The sequence below is a fragment of the Neophocaena asiaeorientalis genome, unplaced genomic scaffold, assembly GCF_003031525.2.
Source record: "Neophocaena asiaeorientalis asiaeorientalis breed wild unplaced genomic scaffold, Neophocaena_asiaeorientalis_V1.1 scaffold448, whole genome shotgun sequence".
NCBI lineage: Eukaryota > Metazoa > Chordata > Mammalia > Artiodactyla > Phocoenidae > Neophocaena > Neophocaena asiaeorientalis.
The window spans coordinates 1,279,570-1,299,374 of NW_020174920.1; the positions used below are offsets into that span (position 1 = coordinate 1,279,570).

The 19,805-nt window shown below is 40.8% G+C and overlaps 1 protein-coding gene across 1 annotated transcript in view; it reads left to right on the top strand.

Moving 5' to 3' along the window:
• Positions 1-19,805, top strand: part of DMD (dystrophin) — a 1,279,715-nt gene that overhangs the window by 1,132,052 nt on the left and 127,858 nt on the right. Inside the window, exon 36 of the mRNA XM_024760455.1 lies at positions 3,642-3,703. Coding sequence (XP_024616223.1) covers positions 3,642-3,703 — 62 coding nt within the window. The remainder of the gene's footprint in view (positions 1-3,641; positions 3,704-19,805) is intronic.

Here is a 19,805-nt window from a genome sequence, read left to right on the forward strand (position 1 = left end):
GCTGAAAATAAAAAGGGAAAGAGATTATTGTAGCTTATACACATTTTTTTTTTAAAAAGGAGGGGAAATCAGAGTTTGAAGGCTGTTCAGAGAGGCATATCTGATGCCAGGTTTTGGAACCATCAGGGCCAAAATCAATAACATTTTTTAAAAGATTGAAAGGGCGTTTTAAGGGTTATTTATGAGGCTGGTTTCTGTGTTAATGCATATGTAGAATTTTGATCTATGTTGAACATCATTGTTTTCAGGAAGACTGAACAAAGATGTAACCATTAACTTGTGAACAGGGTCTGGAATTGCCATTCTGGTTGCACATGGTATATGGGCAGTGCATTTCCGATGTGAAAAGTGAAGTGCAGAAAAGAGACAGTAACCAGAAAAACAGTACCACCCACCCTTCCACCACCGGCTCCCCAGCACAGCATATTTTTCTATATTGTCTGTGTATTCCAGGTGAACCTGAAGTGCTTCTCGTGGAGCTACTGAGAATCCTCTCCTGTTTTTGAAGATAGGCACAGAGTCAGAAATACAGCTGTAAAACCTGTACTGATCACAGACCAAAAGTTGGTTTGTTCTGTAAGGTAGACTATAGATAGGAGTTATGCAGATTCGTGTTTACCATTTCATCCTGTTCATACTCATCTTTCCTGTCTGTTTAGGAGGTTAAATAATGTCCCACCAGGGCTTTGGATTCATCACAGATTGAAAATACCCACATACAGTGAAGTGACTATTTGGTTCATCGTGTGGTTACCCCCAAAGCTAGAGTCATTTCAGCTATGTTGCCAATTGTTTTTAGCATTCAAAGATTAAAAGATAATTTTTCTAGTTTGGAGGATTAGTCACACCCTTTATTCTTTTCTTTCCACTTGTGCTCACTTCTTTCACTTACTGCCGGTTGTAATGGAAGTGAAACTAACTCTGCAAAGGTGAAATATAAATCTGGTTTTCTTGTTACTTTGCATTGCTTAAAAATAAAAGGCTTTCGTGTTGGAGGGGAGGAAGGTAAAAGAAGATTAGCTTTTGGATTTGTTTGAGTTCATTTATCTAGGTTATTCACATACCCCAGAATCACAACTAATTGGGAGAAAGAATGAGTACCTAGAAAGGAAAAACTGGTATGTGTTAGCACATGAATGGAGCGCAGAAGTAGGGGCTTAGAATTTCTTCCTTCCTCCAGTAAAGGACATTTCAATTTAGCTATGGACAGATGGATTAAATAATAATTTCTAAAATCCCTTTCGTAATTTTTAACCACTGGAATAAATTCCTTAAAAAGGTGGAAGTGTAGGTATATCAACAGTCATGAAATCTTCTTTGGAGGGAGGGAGCTACATGAAGCTCCCATTCAGTCTATGTGGGATTGTCCTGTCACTCGTAGGCAAGTTTCTCTTTTCTTTTGGAGTTGCGTTTTGTACACGTTATTTCTTGCCCGTGTTCCTCCGATTTGAAGTCCATTACAGATGGTGGCTTTTCAGACTGGTTCTCTCTGTCTCTGTCAGGTTAGGTTTGTCAGCTCAGACAGACGTTTTTCTGCCCATCGATTGAAGATGCTACAGTCCTCCCACATGTGGTAGAGATGGGATGTTATTATTACGTAGTGTGTGTAATAAGAGCCTGTACATGTGGACACATGTGCTTTCCCCCTTTTCTCCCTCCCTCCCTCCCTCCCTGGTGCTCACATATGATGGCCTTTGGAAATGGCAGAGGTCTAAATGCAGGGTGGTCTCAATAGAAGGTAACCTTTCCTTGCTGGACACTTGTGTATGGAATTGGTACATACACAGCCTCTTTCGGAGCTAAAAAAACATCCGAGAATAAGCAGCACTTTTCCCATGAAGCTGCATGCTGCAGCCTCCTTGTGCTGTGCATGTAAAGTACCAGTCCTTCCCACCCCTTCTCCAGATCATAAGCCAGTGTGGACATGGGGCTTTCAGAAACCCCCAAAGCATGGACTGTATCTTTTGCTTGTCTTGCTCTGTAAGATTTGGATTCTACTCTGGTACATTCCCTCGACTGACTTACTCCTCAGCCACAAATTGTCTCTGTGGAAAAGTCAAACAGAAACAAACAGGTTTGGAAGAGACTGAAACAGCCCTTCCCCAATGAACACTGTCTTGTCAACTTCTTTCCCTAGCCTTCACCATTCAATTGCTGAATGGTAAATATCAGAGGGGCGGTCTCTGAAGTTGCACACTTTGGGGAATTTCCACATGTTTTTTGTCATTTGTGATTGTGTTCTATTTATCAAACCACAATAAATGTTTCTCTCTTTTGCTTATTTTCTTGAAAACAGAGGTAATACACATCGAGTGTTACTTTTGCCCTCTATGAAGGGTCTTAGGTGTGGCTGACTTAACCACAGTTGGATCCTCATCTATATTATAATCAACTAATGAAAGCTTTGCTTTTAGTGGGCAGTAATTTGGGGGCCACATAGTAACAGAAATGACCACATATTGAGCGCCAGAAGGTATCAGTCTATATCAGCTCGTCCTATATCAGCTTGTCCTTTAATGCTCCCAGGTAAGCGGGCTGGCCCCAAATTTCACAGCTAGTAGGCCACAGAACCAGAATCCAGTCCTAAGATTTAACACCCACACTTGACATTGTTGGCCTCCCTAAGCTCCTCTTTCTGTGTGCAGCCGCTGTGCTTTCTGCTCCCCTTGAAGTGTCCACAGTTAAGCTATTTCTCCTCTCTCTACTCCCACCTTTCCCTCAAAGATAATGAATAGGCTCTGCTTATGAGTACTGAAATATGGTTCAGGGCTGCGTTTTACTGCATCAAAGCCCAGTCAAGTAATCCCCGAAAACTGGAAATACGATGCTATGGTGATTTATGTAGATGGGCCAAAGTAAGGAAAAGTATATGTAGTTATCTCTCCCAGGTTTATTCACGGAATCGAATGCGGAACAAAGGTGTTTTGTTCTTTCTGTGGCAGGAGCTGATAGCCAGCAAACACACTTAGCTAAACTCCAAGAAATGGAAGAGAACTGTGAATGCTTCATTCAGGCCCACGTAAACATAGGAAAAGGTGCGGTGGTATATAGAGTGCCGAGTTAAAAGGACATTCTAAAAGTAATGGGAAGAGGGAAGATACAATCTATGAGTCAGGCAATGGATGGACCTTGAGCCGAAGTGAAACACAGTCATCATAGCGATGAGATCTGGATACGGAGAAGAAAGTAATGGAAAAGTGTCAGGGACAGTGAGAGCAAATGAGAACTGAGGCGATTTATTTATTTAACTAATATCAGTATCTCTTTGACAGAGTTGAATAACACTTGTCAGTGTCTTTTCTGTATGTTCTGAATTGGACGGCTGAAGAAATCCTGATTTTTGATTATTGAGTACCTAACAAAGTCACTTTCTTATAACAGAAGTGCAGCCGACTTGCGGGTACAAAAAAGAAACAAATGCTGGTTACCAAATAATGATCATACTGCTTTTCCTGTTGAGAGCAAAGGTTGGGGTCTCTCTCCTTGTAAAATAAACATTCGTCACTGCAAGATGAAAGGCCTGTCAAGTAATGAAGCCAAATGAGCCAAAGGCATACCGTGCTTTTTTTTTTTTTTCTTGTCTCCTTTTCTCTACTACTCATTCTAAATTCTAAAGTCTCTCTTTGTATTTTATGTTTTAGCCACGAGACCCAAACAACTTGCTGGGACCATCCCAAAATGACAGAACTCTACCAGTCTTTAGGTAAGGACATGGCCGTGTTTCCTCCAGGTGAAATGACAAATGACTCGTAGGATAAAGTAGTTGGTAGCGCGCAAGCCATTTGTTGTCTAAATACATCACTAGATTGTTTAAGGGGTGAAAACAGCAACACCTTTCTATTCAGAATTGACAGCTCTCTTTTTTTCCGAGGTTGCTTAAAAATAAGTTTTAGCATTGCACTGATTCCCGAAAATTCAGTATATTTGAGAGGGCCAAAAAGGTCTTGCTAGTTTTCTTTTTTCCCTAAAAGGATGGAAAAAATACTTGTAATTGACGGCTATGCTTTCCCCCCAAAGAAAGAAAAGGGTTTCAGGTTGTTCTTATTGATTTCTTCCTTGTGAAACCAAGAAGGCACTTTTGCCAAGTTACGAATGCCGTGTAAAGGAATTTTCCGCAGTCACTCCAGTGATCCTAATTCCTAAGCCTGTCCGGTCATCAACATGCATGCTCGATGAAAGTCCACTCTACACCGTTTTCCATCCCTCGGGAATAACCTGAAATGAATTCCCTCACATTGTAGCTAGTTGTTGTTGTTTTAGTTAAAAAATCGTCATGCTGTCTCTACTACTAAACATTTTTTAAGTCCCTTTTTGCGAATGGACATATTTACAGACTGAAATGCGTAAGATGAAAACTCTTTGGGTTTTAAGTTATGTGACAAAGCCCATGGGAGTCAGGGCGCTCAAACATAAATTTTGGATGTGTGTGTGTGTCCATGTATCTGTGTGTAGCTGCTGCTGCCTTTGTCTCATAGGTTCCCATTGGTTAATGAATTGCAGCTATAGAGACATTAAGGCATGGAGTAGGAGATATTCGCAGCCCCCCCCCCCCAGATTTTTCCCTGAACTCTTTCCAGCAAGGACCTACTGTACAGCACAGGGAGCGCTGCTCAGTATTCCATAATAGCCTAAATGGGAAAAGAATTTGAACAAGAATAAATACATGTGTACGTATAACTGAATCACTTTGCTGTACACCTGAAACTAACACAACATTATTATAAATGATAGAAGTTCCTTCCAGAAATCTGAAAAAATACAAAGCGTGAAGAAGAAAAGTCACTTATAACTCTACTAGCCAGAGATACCAATACATTTCAAGTAATATTATGTCAGCTCAGTCTAGCAGTAAGAGCGTGTGTGTATGTACAGGCACATATGTACACACACTCCCTTTTAAAAACTTAAGGAAAATCAGGATCAGCTCATCTTCAAGTGCTACATTTTCAGCCCCTGCAGAATGTTTCTGGCTTTTATGCTGCACTGTTTAGACCACGGGTGGAAAGCTTGAATGCTTATATTTTGGCAAGTGACAGAGTGAGACTTCATCTGAAGTGGGCAGTGGCTGTGCTGGAGGAGCTGGTCGTCCTAGCCCAGTGCTCTCAAGACTTTGGATTTTTCAAGACAAACTAGAAATCTTCCAATAAAGAGCTCGTTGAAACTGGGCCTCCTGCTTATAACCTCTGGTTTACGTAGGCTCAGCCTACTTATAATTTTTTCCTACTCTAGTCACAGTGATCTCTAGTTCTAGTCTTTTAATTTACTTTTATTTGAAAATTATAATTATTATAGAATCAATACTTGTTCATATTTTTTAAAGTTAAACAGTATAGACAAGCTAACAAAAAAGAAGTCATCTATAACCCACCTCTTAGTTAACTAATGTTTAACAATCTAGTAGGTATCCTCAAAAATTTCTTTCTATACATACATTTTTACCAAAGTTGGGTCGTTCTGTTTTATAATCAGCTTTTATTCACCTAAAGGTAATGTACCATGGCCATCTTTCCATTTCATTGCATTGTATTCTCTACCAGCTTACTTTTAATTACTCTGTAATGAGAAATCACAAACATGGTTGATAAAAAGCTAATTATGAACTCTCAATGAAGAGGTGTTTGCACCTTCAATAGGAGTTAAATATGCTTTTTATCGTCATATTTCTAAAGTTTTCTCAGTAGGTCGAACGCGGTGGTAAACTCAAAGCTGGTAATCTGGCATGATTTGTAACCTTGGGCAAATCACCCGACTTTGGAAGATAATGGAATTTTACAGTTGCAGGGAAATTTAGAGCTCATTTGTTAACAGACTTTTTCTTTGATGAAATCGACTTAATTGAGATCAGTTATATCGATTAAAATGCTGCCATCATAAATATGTGGTCAATTCCACCACCACCAGCCGCTCCCCACCCACACTTTGAAATTTTGGTTTTTGTTATCCTGGCAACAAACATCTTGGAAATGAACTGGGTGTTGACATTTGATTTTCAGCTTTCAAAACTTATATTTCCAATATTTTCGTTACAATCACATATTACTTGGGCTAACTTCTATTCAAATGGTGACACGTTACGTAACATCTTCCGTTTATTGAGAGTGTGCTGTGTGTGCTGCGCATGGAAATGTATGTGAGCAACCATCGTGCCTGGTAGATGTCATCAACAGCCTTCTTTCACAGGGCAGTGAAGTCAGGCGCAGAGAAACCCTTTGTCGGGGATACACAGCCATATGTATGACTCTACACTGGGATCTACCCCAGATCTTCTGTTAGTGTTTGCACTTATCTCATTGATATTATTAATGTAGCAAAGTATGTCCGTGTAGATTACCAGGCACCTGCTACAAATAGGTACAGATTGACAGTTTTACCTATGGATAGACAGTTATTTGAATGGTATTTCTGGAACAAACCATTACATTTCTAGAACTAGTATGGTGGATTCCTGGACAGTGGACACGCTTCCTTTCCCCGTTGCGAGGCACACGTGGAATGATTGATTTAGTAGTTTGTTGTGTGTCTACATCCCTGAGATAACCTGCGAGATTAAGTACCACTAGTGCCCTTCCCACCCCCAAATTACAGTGTTTCGAAGTTGAAATATAAGCATAACATACTGAAAAGAAGCCTTTAATTTCTTTTTTATCTTTATATATTGGCATATGTTTTTCCTCGCGAGCTATCCCTTTAGGTCCAAGCTGCTATTTTGAACTGGATGAGATGGTTGGAAGCCTTCAACTACACTTAGTTCGTGAAAGGTATCATGAAAGCAAAACTGGTCTGGTGTGGTCACAGTGTTAGACCATACCTCGGGCCCTCTCCTAATGGAAGCTGAACCTCTTGTCTGTGGTGACATGTTGAAAATATCAAGAAGTTGCTAATCCCCACCATACCACCAACTCCAGACGTAACTCTACTGTAGAAGGTACAGTGGCTCACAGCATGCAGGGAATGTTACACATTCCTAAATATGCCCACCTCGGAGGGGATTTCCATTCTCTAATTTGCCAAAACCCCCAACCAGCCTATTTAACACACTCTGTTTTCTGCCTTGCCCCCAAACGCGTTCACGTGATCCGCCGCCGACCCTTGGTCCAAACACCACAGTATTATAAGCCAGAGTCATTTGGTAAGGACTGAAAAAGTAGGACTTGAGCATTAACTGATGGAAGGCTATGGTATTACTCGAAATGTTAATCTTAGAGATCTCTACTTAGTAGAATTCTAGGTGATTTTCTTTCTTCCTTTCCTGACTTTCTACAATGAGTTTATATTATTTACAATTAGATACTTAGCAAAAAAAGTTTCTTCATCAGTACCCCCATCCCATTCCTTAGTGTCCCTACAGCTCTAATTCATCAACCAGTGAGAACCTATGACAGAAAAGCAGCAGTAGCCACACACACACGCATATATACATCACACATATGTATGCATATAAAAATGTATGCTTAAGTCCTGATTCCCATAAACTTTATCAGGTAAATTTGAACACAAGGAGATCATCTCGTGCGTCGTTAGTCTCTAAATATGTCCATTCACAAAAAGCTGACTTTAAAAAAGTTAGCCTTGTCTTCTTTACCACTAAATTTTTTATTTAAAAAATGTAAAAGAACTCATTTCAGGTTATTCTCAACAGATCTAAAACGGCTTTTTTGAGTGAGCTTTCATCAAACGTTAAAAATATTGTGTTTTCCCCATGAAGTTAGGCTGTGTACCCACTCAGAAAATTCCAAGTTATGAAGGAAAAAATTGTTGGGCTCCCACACAAACACAAAACAAGGCATAGTAAAGAAATAATTTAAACATTTACAGACATGACCTGACAGTCATTAGGAATTGGAGCATTGGAAGGTCTCCAGAAAATTTTTTACGCAACATTAACCGTTTGGCAAAAGCACTGACTTGTTTGCACAGAGAAGAAATCAATAAGAACAACTCGAGAAGAGTTTTCTTTCAGCATTTTTCTCTGACTACCCCCAATGTGGTGGGGTGAGTGGTATATTAAAAAATTTCCCGTATCTTTTTTTTTTTTTTTTGGCGGTACACGGACCTCTCACTGTTGTGGCCTCTCCCGTTGCGGAGCACAGGCTCCAGATGCGCAGGCTCAGCGGCCATGGCTCACGGGCCCAGCTGCTCCGCGGCACGTGGGATCTTCCCGGACCGGGGCACGAACCCGTATCCCCTGCGTCGGCAGGTGGACCCTCAACCACTGCGCCACCAGGGAAGCCCTCCCATATCTTTTTTTACGTGGCCTTATCCTTATCCTTAGAATGAGGGTATTGGACCAAAGTGTTGAAGAATTTTGTTTTTCTCTTGCTTTGGGAAGAGGTGGGGCAGGTTGTTTCCAAAACTTGCTGTGCTCATAATTTTCAAGAAGTACCTTTGGCTGATTCTGCAGACAAATGGATTTCTAAAAGTTTAATCATTCCTATTTTTTAAAATGCACATTCTTGGCAAACAAGCAACAGGGAGAAGATCCTGCCGCCCATCCCTGTCTTACAGGCCGAGTGAGACAGGCTGATATCAAGTAGGGAGGCTCTCTGGAAATATACCTGCTGGGCCATCTATTTGCTGTTGAGAGGGCATATTCTTCCTCATTTCTTAGAAGTAATAATATGTTCCATTCATGAGGTGAATTTCAGATTTCTATTAGCATCTTTACAAATGGAATGGCAAGACTGTTGTTCCAAACGCTTATCTTGGTGATTTAAAACATAAAGCTCTTTAAGGCTCCAAAAGGCATTTTAAAAATCAGTAGATGTTAGGTAGTAATGTGCTCTGGAATTTATTTTGAAATACGAATATAATATTGATTTATATGGAGTGCCGTTATATGATAAAAAGCCTCTCATTTTCTCACAATTTACGTCTAGGTTCTTAAGTTCATCACTGAAATTTTAACATTAAAAATAACCCCATCCCCCCCCACACATATAATATGTGCTGCTTAAAAATACTTTTAAAAAGTATTTCTTAGTCTCTCTTATTGTGAATATATTAATTATAAATACAATAAAATCTTTATGTGGTCCCCTCCCTGGCTTCTTTCTCCCCTGCAGTATGGGGTGTTCGCACGAGGGATACAAGCAGTACAGCGCAGGAATAGCAGTTTGCAGAGGAGACATAGGTTAAAAAAAATAGGCTAAGGTGAAGAGAGAATCATTAAGCTTCAGAAGGTTAACTGATTTCATTTCAGACCAGTTACTAAAATCTAGATGTGCTGGCTGATCAGACATTTCTTATCCCAATTTCCTTTTCCTTCTTTGAAGCCCTTTCACCACCAGCTTTTTTTTTCTCTAGGCGTGTTGGTTCCCCTCTTTTCCTGCGAGTCTGGCATTCTCCAGAAGGATCTAGCCCCTCTTAGCTGTTGCCCAAATTCTGGAGCCCACTCTCCATGATGCTTACCCAAATGATGCAGAATCTCTGAGTTTTCAAAAATAGACTTATAAATGTTTTAGGAATTCTTAGGAAAAGTGGTCTTAAAAACCCTTGTGTTTTGAAGGCAGTCTGTCAGCACGTGGCCCAAGCCTCGTGTCTGTTGCCTGAGAAGAGCTTCAGAATGTTCAAACGAGGGCTCAGTTCTGGGGTCTCATGGGTCTGAGGCTGGTGTGATTCTTAAGCAGTCCTAGTTGAGAGGACCATCAGTCAAGTCAAGAGGCTAAGAGCTTCTTCGGGATACATCAGTATTGTTACTAATAAATGATTGCAGCTGCTCAGATAGAGTTGGAAACACTGCCATACAAATCCTGTACCTCTTTCCTCAGTTTGCCAGGAGGAAGGAAAATAAGTTAGCTTATTCTCTCCCTCTTTTCATAGGCTTTCTACATTCCATTAAGTATTCCCTCCTGAGGGTGCTCTACCGATTAGGAACTGCGGGACTCTGAATGACGATGAATTCCTTCTGCGTGGGGAGCATGTCCTAATGCTTTTCTCAGCATATTTTGTAAACTCAACTGTTCTCAACCAAGGGACTCAATGTTTAGCGTATTTCTTCTCTTATCTCTAGTTCTTTAAGTATTGCCAAGTATTAAAACTTGTGCCTCTGGATTTTCTACTACCATAGGTCCTTGAACTGGAAAGAATACCTCAGTTCAGATCCCAGCTTGGGTGTGACCTTAACCTGGACCCTTGCTTTCCCGCAGTCTCAGATTTCTGGCTTATCAGGTCGGGCAGCAACCTTCCATCTCTAAGTGTCTGGTTTTAGTTTAACTTCTGATGGATTTGGCTTGGCCTTATGAATGCTGTGCCCCACACCCCAGTTTCCCTTTGTCCCCACCAGCCTGGAAGATAGGAATAATAAGATCATTGAGTGAGTAATTTTTGTACTTTCATTTCTGTAGTACTTTACAGTGTGCAGAGAGCTTTCAGAAGTAACCGTATTTAATCTTTACACAGCTGTAAATTAGGTATATGGGTGGCATATGACCTGAATTTTCAGATCTTCTGTCCTGCCATCCGTTTGAGTAGATTCCTGTTTTTGTTTTTGTTTTTGTTTGCGGTACGCGGGCCTCTCACTGTTGTGGCCTCTCCCGTTGCGGAGCACAGGCTCCGGACGCGCAGGCCCAGCGGCCATGGCTCACGGGCCCAGCCGCTCCGCGGCGTGTGGGATCTTCCCGGACCGGGGCACGAACCCGCGTCCCCTGCATCGGCAGGCGGACTCTCAACCACTGCGCCACCAGGGAAGCCGTAGGCTCCTGTTTTTGATTTAGAAAAGTATACTATCATATGAGTGGATGGGGCAACTGTTTCCTCCTCCTTTCTGTTTGGACTTGAGCAGGCTGAGGCGCAAGACTCGCTTTGACTTATTCACACTGACATATGGGTAGAAGATAAGGAACCAAGTCCAGAGCACACATTTTATGGCTCCTAGCTTGCTGTTCTCAGAGGAACATCCATCACTCGTAGCATGATTTATAAAACTGCTTTATCAGCATAATTAAGCTATGGAATCTCAAATGGCATTCTTTATTCCCTAGCTGACAAAGTTAACACAGGAGATTTACTCAGATTTGCAAAACAGAAGGCATAAGACATTAAAGCTGTTATAAATGTTCTTCCTTTCTGTCTATCCTGCTTATAAAAGAGAAAAGAAAAATAATCTGTTCTTTTCACTTCAGTTCGCATCGATTGATTGTCCCCATTTGTAAAAGAGAAACGTAATCTTCGAATCAAAATTTATGGTGTTTTAATGGGATATTTTTTAATAATATTTTTCTTGTTCAAATAACTTGATTTAAAGCTTCTGATTGAAGAACATAAGTAAATAGATGTTTCTGAATTGCATCTTGCAAAGCTTATTTCAGAAGGAAACTCAAAAGGATTCTCTTTCAGACTTACACTGGTTTCCAAGTGAGAAGAGCTGCCAGTTTTTTTGGTAGTTTACTTGATCTAAATAAGAGGAGCGTTAAGGTTACACCTGCAGCTGTGAGAAAAGTGCTGGATGTGTACAATTTTATGTAGCTGGGTCTGCAGAAGACAATTTTTGCACACGAACTAAAGGCGTCTAAAGACGTGTCTGCTCTTTTTCAGACATTTCCAATATTTCTTTTTTAAGCACACAAGTCTGATTACCTCTGTACGTCTCTTGGGAGCTGCAGTTTTGCTGGAAAGAGATTTAGAACAGTTGGAACACTCACATAAAATAGATAGTGAGTTTTTGAAGTCCATACTCTCCACAGTAGTAATAAAGTGACCTAAAAATATTCTGAAAGAGTCTCTTACGACATAGTGGATGAGTCATTAGCTTGTTTATGAAGTGGTGTTATTCTGTGAGAATGTTTCAGAATTTGCCATTCCACAAAGTCTTGATCCCTTGCACAACTTCAGGGAAGTCTTTGTGCCCCCTCATAAATTGAAGCTTATGTAACTAGGACATAAGTTATATATGAGTTTGCGTTCGTGTGCATACATACCTGCATGCACGTATATTTATATGTTTACATACATATTTTTTATCAAGCATTAATTTTGGTGGAGAGTGCTTCGTTTTATATTTTGCTTTCTAGTTCTATAAAAAGGCTGTCGGTTTTAGAGCTTCTCCAACTGGTGAAGGACAGTTTTTTTTTTTTTTTTTTTTTTTTTTTTTTACGGTATGCGGGCCTCTCACTGTTGCGGCCTCTCCCGTTGTGGAGCACAGGCTCGGGACGCGCAGGCTCAGCGGCCATGGCTCACGGGCCCAGCCGTTCAGCGGCTCCGCGGCATGTGGGATCTTCCCGGACCGGGGCACGAGCCCGCGTCCCCTGCATCGGCAGGCGGACTCTCAACCACTGCGCCACCAGGGAAGCCCAGGACAGTTGTTTTTAAAACATCCAGCATGTCTCGGACTTCGGGGCGGCCTTATTGAAACTGACTAGTGTACACTCACATCACACATAACTCACCGCACAGGTTCAGCCGCACTTGACCTAGTCCGTACCTTGTTCCGTGAAATGGACCCACTGATTACGCATTTGGATGTCATGGCAATGTCAAGTTGCTACAGAAGTTGCTTAACACATTCCTAGTTTCTGTGTGTGTGGAAAACTGTACTTTGAGTAGCACTGTTCTAGGACATTTAATTTTTGAAAGTATAAACGTAAACTCAAATCAGGTGACCTTGGGAGAGGGTAATTAACTTACACCAAACGAGAACACCTGAAAAATGTTACTTATGGGTTTTATATTTTGCCAGTTGAGTCAGGTTCAGGCAAAGGAGGGATCTATATTCTTTCCCATTTCATAGGCCTCCTTGGCAATTATTTTGGAGGCCAAAGTAACAGGACCGCCCAATACAGGAGGGGGCTGGGTATGAAGTGGCAGGATCCCGGCTGCCTAGTTTCATGCCTCCTCCACCCCTATAATTAAATGTAGTGTATAACATATCATAGTTTTGAAATACAAATTTGTTTTCATCTAGAACATAAAATGTGGCATGTGTACTCTTTCTGTTGTGTGTTGAAGTCGATGGGGAACTGATTGATTATGCTGTGACTTGGTGTCACTTTATGAGTTGAGGTTGGGAGGTAAAGTGATGTAGCAGCATAAGAGTTCATTGACTTTGACGCTGGTGAGACTTGGATTTGAGATTCTGGCTCCGCCACCAGTTCTCTGTGGCCAAGACAAAGGCAGTGACAATTTTGCACCCCAGTTTCGTAATTTATCAAGTGGTTATGATGGTACTTACCTTGGGGAGTGTTGTGGGGATTAGAAATAATAGATGTAAAACTACAAAATGTCTGACATAGTAACTGTGCAAGGAATTATAATAACTCTTGATGATGGTGATGCTGCAGCGCTACTGTCATACCCCATGTCCCTCCTTAGCCAAAAGAAAGAAACATGCACGGTAATTCAAGAGTGAAAAGAAAGGAGAAAGCCTGTGAAATAATGTGACATGCCCAGAAAAATGCCTGATACAGAGTGAACACCTAACAAACGGTGGTGGTACTGTTACGGTAGGGAGGGGACAAGGGAATGGCTGCAGAGGTAAGGAGGGATGAGACCATAAAAAACGCATATGACGTGTTGAAGGCTTTGATGCTAAGATTTTCGACTTGCGTGAAGTATCGATCAGGGTCCAGTCAGAAAATAGAAACCACTTTAGTTATTTCAGACGGAGGGGATTTGTGCCGGAAATTGGTTACCCAGTGATGGAAGAGCTAAGAAGCCAAACAGACGGCAGGGAGCCTCTGCTGTACCCAGGGCTGGAGGGACAGTGCCAAGAGGTAGTATCACCAGAGCCCCAGAAGCCAGAGCCATCATCTGGAGCTAGAACCAGTGGCCAGTTGGGACCACTGAGGGAGGGGTTAATGGGGCGGGAGATCCAGGGCTTGTGCTGAAGACAGAGAGAGAAAGGGAGAGATAGCCTGGCCTCTCCTTCCTCCTGTCCTCTCCCTCAGTTCTTCTGCCAGGCACCGCCATTGGGCCATACTTACTTAGAAGCCAATTGTAAGGGAGCAGGAAAGCGGCATTCTCTGTAACAGAGGGCAGAGCAGGGGAACGCCGGAGAATGGATCTGAGAACCAGCGAGCAAGTGGCTGAAGTGCAGGAGGCCGCAAGGACTGTGATGCAGTCAGCCATCTATGCAGTATGCAGGGAAAAGAAACACAAAGCCTTAAACGCTTGCATAAGATCTTCTGAGTCTGAAGCAACTTAAATGAGGCACTAAAAGGGTACACTGGGTTCAAAGGAAGCTGACCTAAAAACAAGCAAAGAGGAGGTAGCAGTCAAAAAGTTACCTGCACAGAAGTCCAAACTCTAAGAAGAAGCTGTCGTGCATTTGATTGTAGCACTTGCATTATTTATAGTTGTTTATGCTCAAGTCTCTCAAGACTAAGTAATGAATTCCTTTAAAGCAGGAACTGTCTTCCTCATCTTTGTCACTAGCGCCCAGTGCATGGTAGTCTCTGAATAGATAAATGTTCATTGAATGAAACACAGTAGAGCAAGCGAGAGTGATTTTTCTGGGGAAGAAGACAGATACCACTCAAGAAGACAGCAAGTTGTGTCCACCTAGAGGGGTGGGATAGGGAGGGTGGGAGGGAGATGCAAGAGGGAGGAGATAATGGGGATATATGTATACATGTAGGCTGTTTCACTTTGTTATACAGCAGAAACTAACACACTGTCGTAAAGCAATTCTACTCCAATAAAGATGTTAAAAATAGATAAATAAATAAAAAATAAAAAGAAGACAGAAAGATATAGATGATGTTTTCCTAAGGCAGATTACTAAACTAGCAAGATGGAAGTCTCTGGAGAGATGGAGTTCTTTCCAGAAAGTAGAAGATAAAGCATCATGGTAAGAAAAATTAGGAATGTCAGTTAAGTTGTAAATTTTATTGGCAATTTGATATCTTAGCACAACCAGGTGAACTGCTACCCTGGAATTAATTTTATTCTAAAAGGAATAACTCATTGATAATCAAGGAGCTAAGACCCTTGAGGGACTTCCCTGGTGGTCCGGTGGCTAAGACTCCGTGCTCCCAATGCAGGGGGCCCGGGTTCAATCCCTGGTCAGGGAACTAGATCCCACATGCCACAACTAAGAGATCGCATGCCACAACTAAGACCTGGTACGGCCAAATAAATAAATAAATATTAAAAAAGAGGAAAAAAAAGGAGCTAAGACCGTGAAAGAAAGGGTCGCCGTGGATTTGGAATTTAAATAACAAGGAAACACTGAACACAATTTGGTGTGCTGGTAGCCTCAATTATTCATTGGTTTCTTAACTCAATAAATACTTAAGAGTGTGCCAGGCGCTGTGAATCCTACACTTGAGGACAGCAGGCTAAAAATATTATTGAAGGTATAAACATTTTTACAGTAATCTTATTTTTTTGGACATTACAAAACATATGTTCATTCCCAAAATTTGGAAAGATGAAGTGTAAAAGAAAACAAAAATCAATTTCAATCTCAGCGCCCAGAAATAACCACCATTTACATTTTAGAGGATTGCTTCCAGTCTTTTTTTCGATGCATTTCTTATATAGTTGTTTGAGGCAACATCCTGTTGATAACGTTATATGCTACTTTATTCGCTGAATGTCCCAAGTTTTCTCTCATTCTTAAATTCTTCGGGGATGTTATTTTTCCCAAGTTGCATTTTCCTGAAATACTACTTTTTAAAAATAATTTCCCATTTTTCAAAAACTAATTTATGACAAAGGAAACTCAAATTCATGTTGAATTTGTAGAAATAAAGCCTTAAGATTCTGGAGACTTACTACAAACAGGCTTCTGAGAAGAAAGCCAAGTAAAGTGTGTTATGATGCCTTCTGTCCAGAAAGCTACTTATGTGTTAGAGATGTTACAGAACAAAAATCAGTGTAGTCAAAAATAGGCAGTCAGTCATCAGAAGGCTGATAAGAAAAGTTTATCCTATGATAAATACAGTTTATAAATTTACATGAACAAACACTTTTCTACCACAAATATTTTAATAGATAACATTTCTTTTGCCAAATATTTATGCTCTCAAGGTGACAAGGCAACTATCCTTGGAAACTTGCAGTGTTACAGAAAAATCCTTGCCTTCTTAGCAAACAAATTTAGACAGAAACTCAGCTTTACGATAAGTTCCTGTAAGTTTTAATTTTTATAATAACTGATATGTAAAAATTCACTTACCTATTTTTTTCAGATATTAATCTCCAAACTATTCTTTTTTATTGAAGTACAGTTGATTTACAATGTTGTGCTAGTTTCAGGTGTGCGTCCTAGTGATTCAGGTTTTTGGCAGATTATATTTCATTATAGGTTATTACAAGATACAGGATATAATTCCTTGTGCTGTGCAGTAAAGCTTTGTTGCTTATCTATTTTACGGACTGCAGTTTGAATCTGTTAATCCCAGACTCCTAATTTGTACCTCCCCCTCCCTCTCCCCTTTGGTAGCCGTAAATTTATTTTCTGTGTCCATGAGTCTGTTTCTGTTTTGCTATATGCATTAATTTGTGTCGTATTTTGGACTCCACGTGTGAGTGATGTCGTGCAGAATTTGTCTTTCTCTGTCTGACTGACTTCACTTAGTACGATAATCTCTAGGTCCGTCAGTGTTGCTGCAAATGGCATTATTTCCCTCTTTTTTATGGCCGCGTAGTATTCTATTGTGCATGTATATCTCGCACCTTCTGAAGCCCATTGTCTGTTACTGGGCACTGGGTTGCTCCCGTGCCTTGGCTGTTCTAATGCCATCGATCTGCCTTCTCTCACTGTTGGCACTCACCCAGGACGGGTCTTACTGCCTCTTGCCATCTGTCCCTATTCCCTTTACTAAACGATCTCTCTTTTTAAAATAGTTTGTTTCTTTTCAGTGTTCTGCAGTTTCCCTACACTGTGCCTATGCTGAATGTATTATTTATCTTGCTTGAGATTTATGTTTCATTTTTTTCTCCACTTTGAGAATTTGTGTCTTGAATCGATTTTGGAAATTCGTGAGCATTGTTTGTTCACTTCCTGCCGCTTTTCTATTCTCTCTGTCCTGTCTTTTTGGAACACCTCACAGATACGTGTGGGTCCTTTCTGTGCTATCTTCCATAAAGAAGTCATCTTTCAGCTGTAATCTGTGATACTTCCTCAGCCCTATCTTCCAGTTTCTTCAGTTTCTGTAGAGCAAGAGCCTACTGTCTGACTCCCGTTGGGTTTGCAATCACTTATTATAATCGTCAAAAATTCACTTACCTTTAACTTACCTATCTGGAAAGAGAATGGCTAGCAGAACACACACGTTGTCTTCCCAAAACATTTGTGCTTACAATGAGCACATTCTGCTCAAGGTTCTTTGTTACACTGTCAATTAAGGCTTGTGTAGCCTCTTGCGTCAGTTACGTTTTCTGGCCAAGGTGCACTTAAAGAGTATGGAGCTAATAATATATTCCACAGTTGTTTCCAATTTTTTCCCTGCTCGAGGTAAGCCTGTGAGGAACATCTTTGTGCATAAAGCCTTGCCATATTTGTTTCATTGAAGTGTAATCACTGAGCCAAAGGGTAGTAGTGTTTTAAGTTTTGTGGTATATATACTTCCTGAAATTCTCTCAAAAGGTGGTGTCCATTTATACACTTATTACGTGAGAGTGCCCGTCTTATATGCCCTTGCCAGTGTGGAGCGTTAGTTTTATTTTTGAAATTGTAAAGGGAAAACCATATTGTCATCGTATCTTTGATTACTGGTGATCATGAACATTTTCTTTCAAATGTTCACTGAGCATTTTTCCTCTTTTGTGAGTAATATGAAAGCAAAACCAATTTAACTGAACAAAACTCTTCCAAACTTTTCTTCCATAATGTAATCTTTTGTTTTTTGGTTCACTGTGTTGAGGGACTCTTGGTGATGCGAGACTCCTGATTCCATCAGTATAGTTTTTGAATTATGCTTTAGCTTTCTCTTCTCCAAGCTAAATAAGCCTAATCCGTTTATCCGTCCTCATTGGACCTATTATCCACCCATTATGTTAGATTTTCTTATTCTCTGTGCCAGCTTCAGTTTCTTCACATTTTCTTGTATATGAAGGACCCTAAACTACAGTACTCTCTCTGACTTACTTCACTCTGTATGACAGACTCTAGGTCCATCCACCTCATTACAAACAGCTCAATTTCGTTTCTTTTTATGGCTGAGTAATATTCCATTGTATATATGTGCCACATCTTCTTTATCCGTTCATCCGATGATGGGCACTTAGGTTGTTTCCATCTCCGGGCTATTGTAAATAGAGCTGCAGTGAACATTTTGGTACACGACTCTTTTTGAATTATGGTTTTCTCAGGGTATATGCCCAGTAGTGGCATTGCTGGGTCATATGGTAGTTCTCTCAGTAGTTCTCTTAATAAAGGGCTATTCACTACGGGTGGAGAAGGAAGGTTGCTTCCTGCCTCTTGAGTGATGGAAGCTTATACCTGCCATAGTTATACAGTCCCATGTGAGGTGTTGATTTTTTCCCCTGTAGATATGGAGTACTTAGAATGTTCCAGGCCCTGCTCTGAGTAACAGGATACAAAGAAACATAAGGCATGATCCCTGTCCATCTCCCAAGTTGGTATGAACCCGGCCACGCAATGGACCCTGCGATGTGATAGAAGTCCTTGCCTTATGAGAGTGACAGGCACAGCACCAGCTCTGCTTGGGGCCAGTGGGGGAGTGCTTAAATTATTCTGAGTCCTTTCTGCCTTTGCAACCCAAATGACAGCCATGTTAATTTCTCTTGTTGCTGATATAGTTCATTAATGCCAGCATATACCCATTTTGTTTTCCAAGGCAGATTTAAATGTCTCAAGTTGGAACGACTGAAGGTTTAAATTCAAGCTAACATATACACTCACAGAGCTTATTATTGCCTGGTTTCATTGTATTTGTTGTGTACAGATTCTAGAAAAGCAATATGTCAGCTTCACAAAAGACCATACTGTCTCCTTTGGGGAGTAAAATCGACATACATGAAATAGTTAATAAATGCAATAAGACTATATACTAACTTACATAATATCGAGGTCAAATGTCCAGCACCTTGTACAGGTGGAAAGAGCAGTACTGATTAGAGTCATTGGGGAAGGCTATTTGGAGAGGAGAATAAAACGTTGTTCTAGGAAGGAATTTTGTAAGGCTTATGTAAATTAAAATGTAGGCTAGGGTATTCCAGGTAGTGTAACAGCATAAGCAAAGGTATGATTGAGAGAAAGACTAGCTTGTTTAAGGGTCAGTGAGGACGTTGTTTCGTGAGAACCTTCTCCAGACTTTTGAAGGAAAACCTGATTCAGTGCAATTAAATTCAGGGTAAATTAAAATGCCTTAAATTATAGAATGAGAAATTTAAATTTCATTTGATTGGCAGTGGGAAAATGTTGAATCTTTAGAAGAGAGACATGATGAAGTCTGTGTTCTGTTTTTAGGAATTAGAATTTGATGGGATGGTTGAAGGAAGAGAGGGGAGAGATTAGTTATTCTGTTTTGTTTTGCTCTGTGGCACTTGAGATGATAAAGGCGTTAGGATAGCAATGGGGGAAGGACATGGGGACATGACTCTGGAAGTTTTCTTTCCAAGGTAGAATTGTCTGAAAGTAATGACAGAGTGGTAGGTTTTAAAGAAAAGAGAAGAGTTATAGGGGCTTCCCTGGTGGCGCAGTGGTTGAGAGTCCGCCTGCCGATGCAGGGGACACGGGTTCGTGCCCCGGTCCGGGAAGATCCCACATGCCGCGGAGCGGCTGGGCCCGTGAGCCATGGCCTCTGAGCCTGCGCTCCGCAACGGGGGAGGCCACAGCAGTGAGAGGCCCGCGTACCGCAAAAAAAAAAAAAAGAAAAAAAAAAAAAAAAAAAAGTTATAAA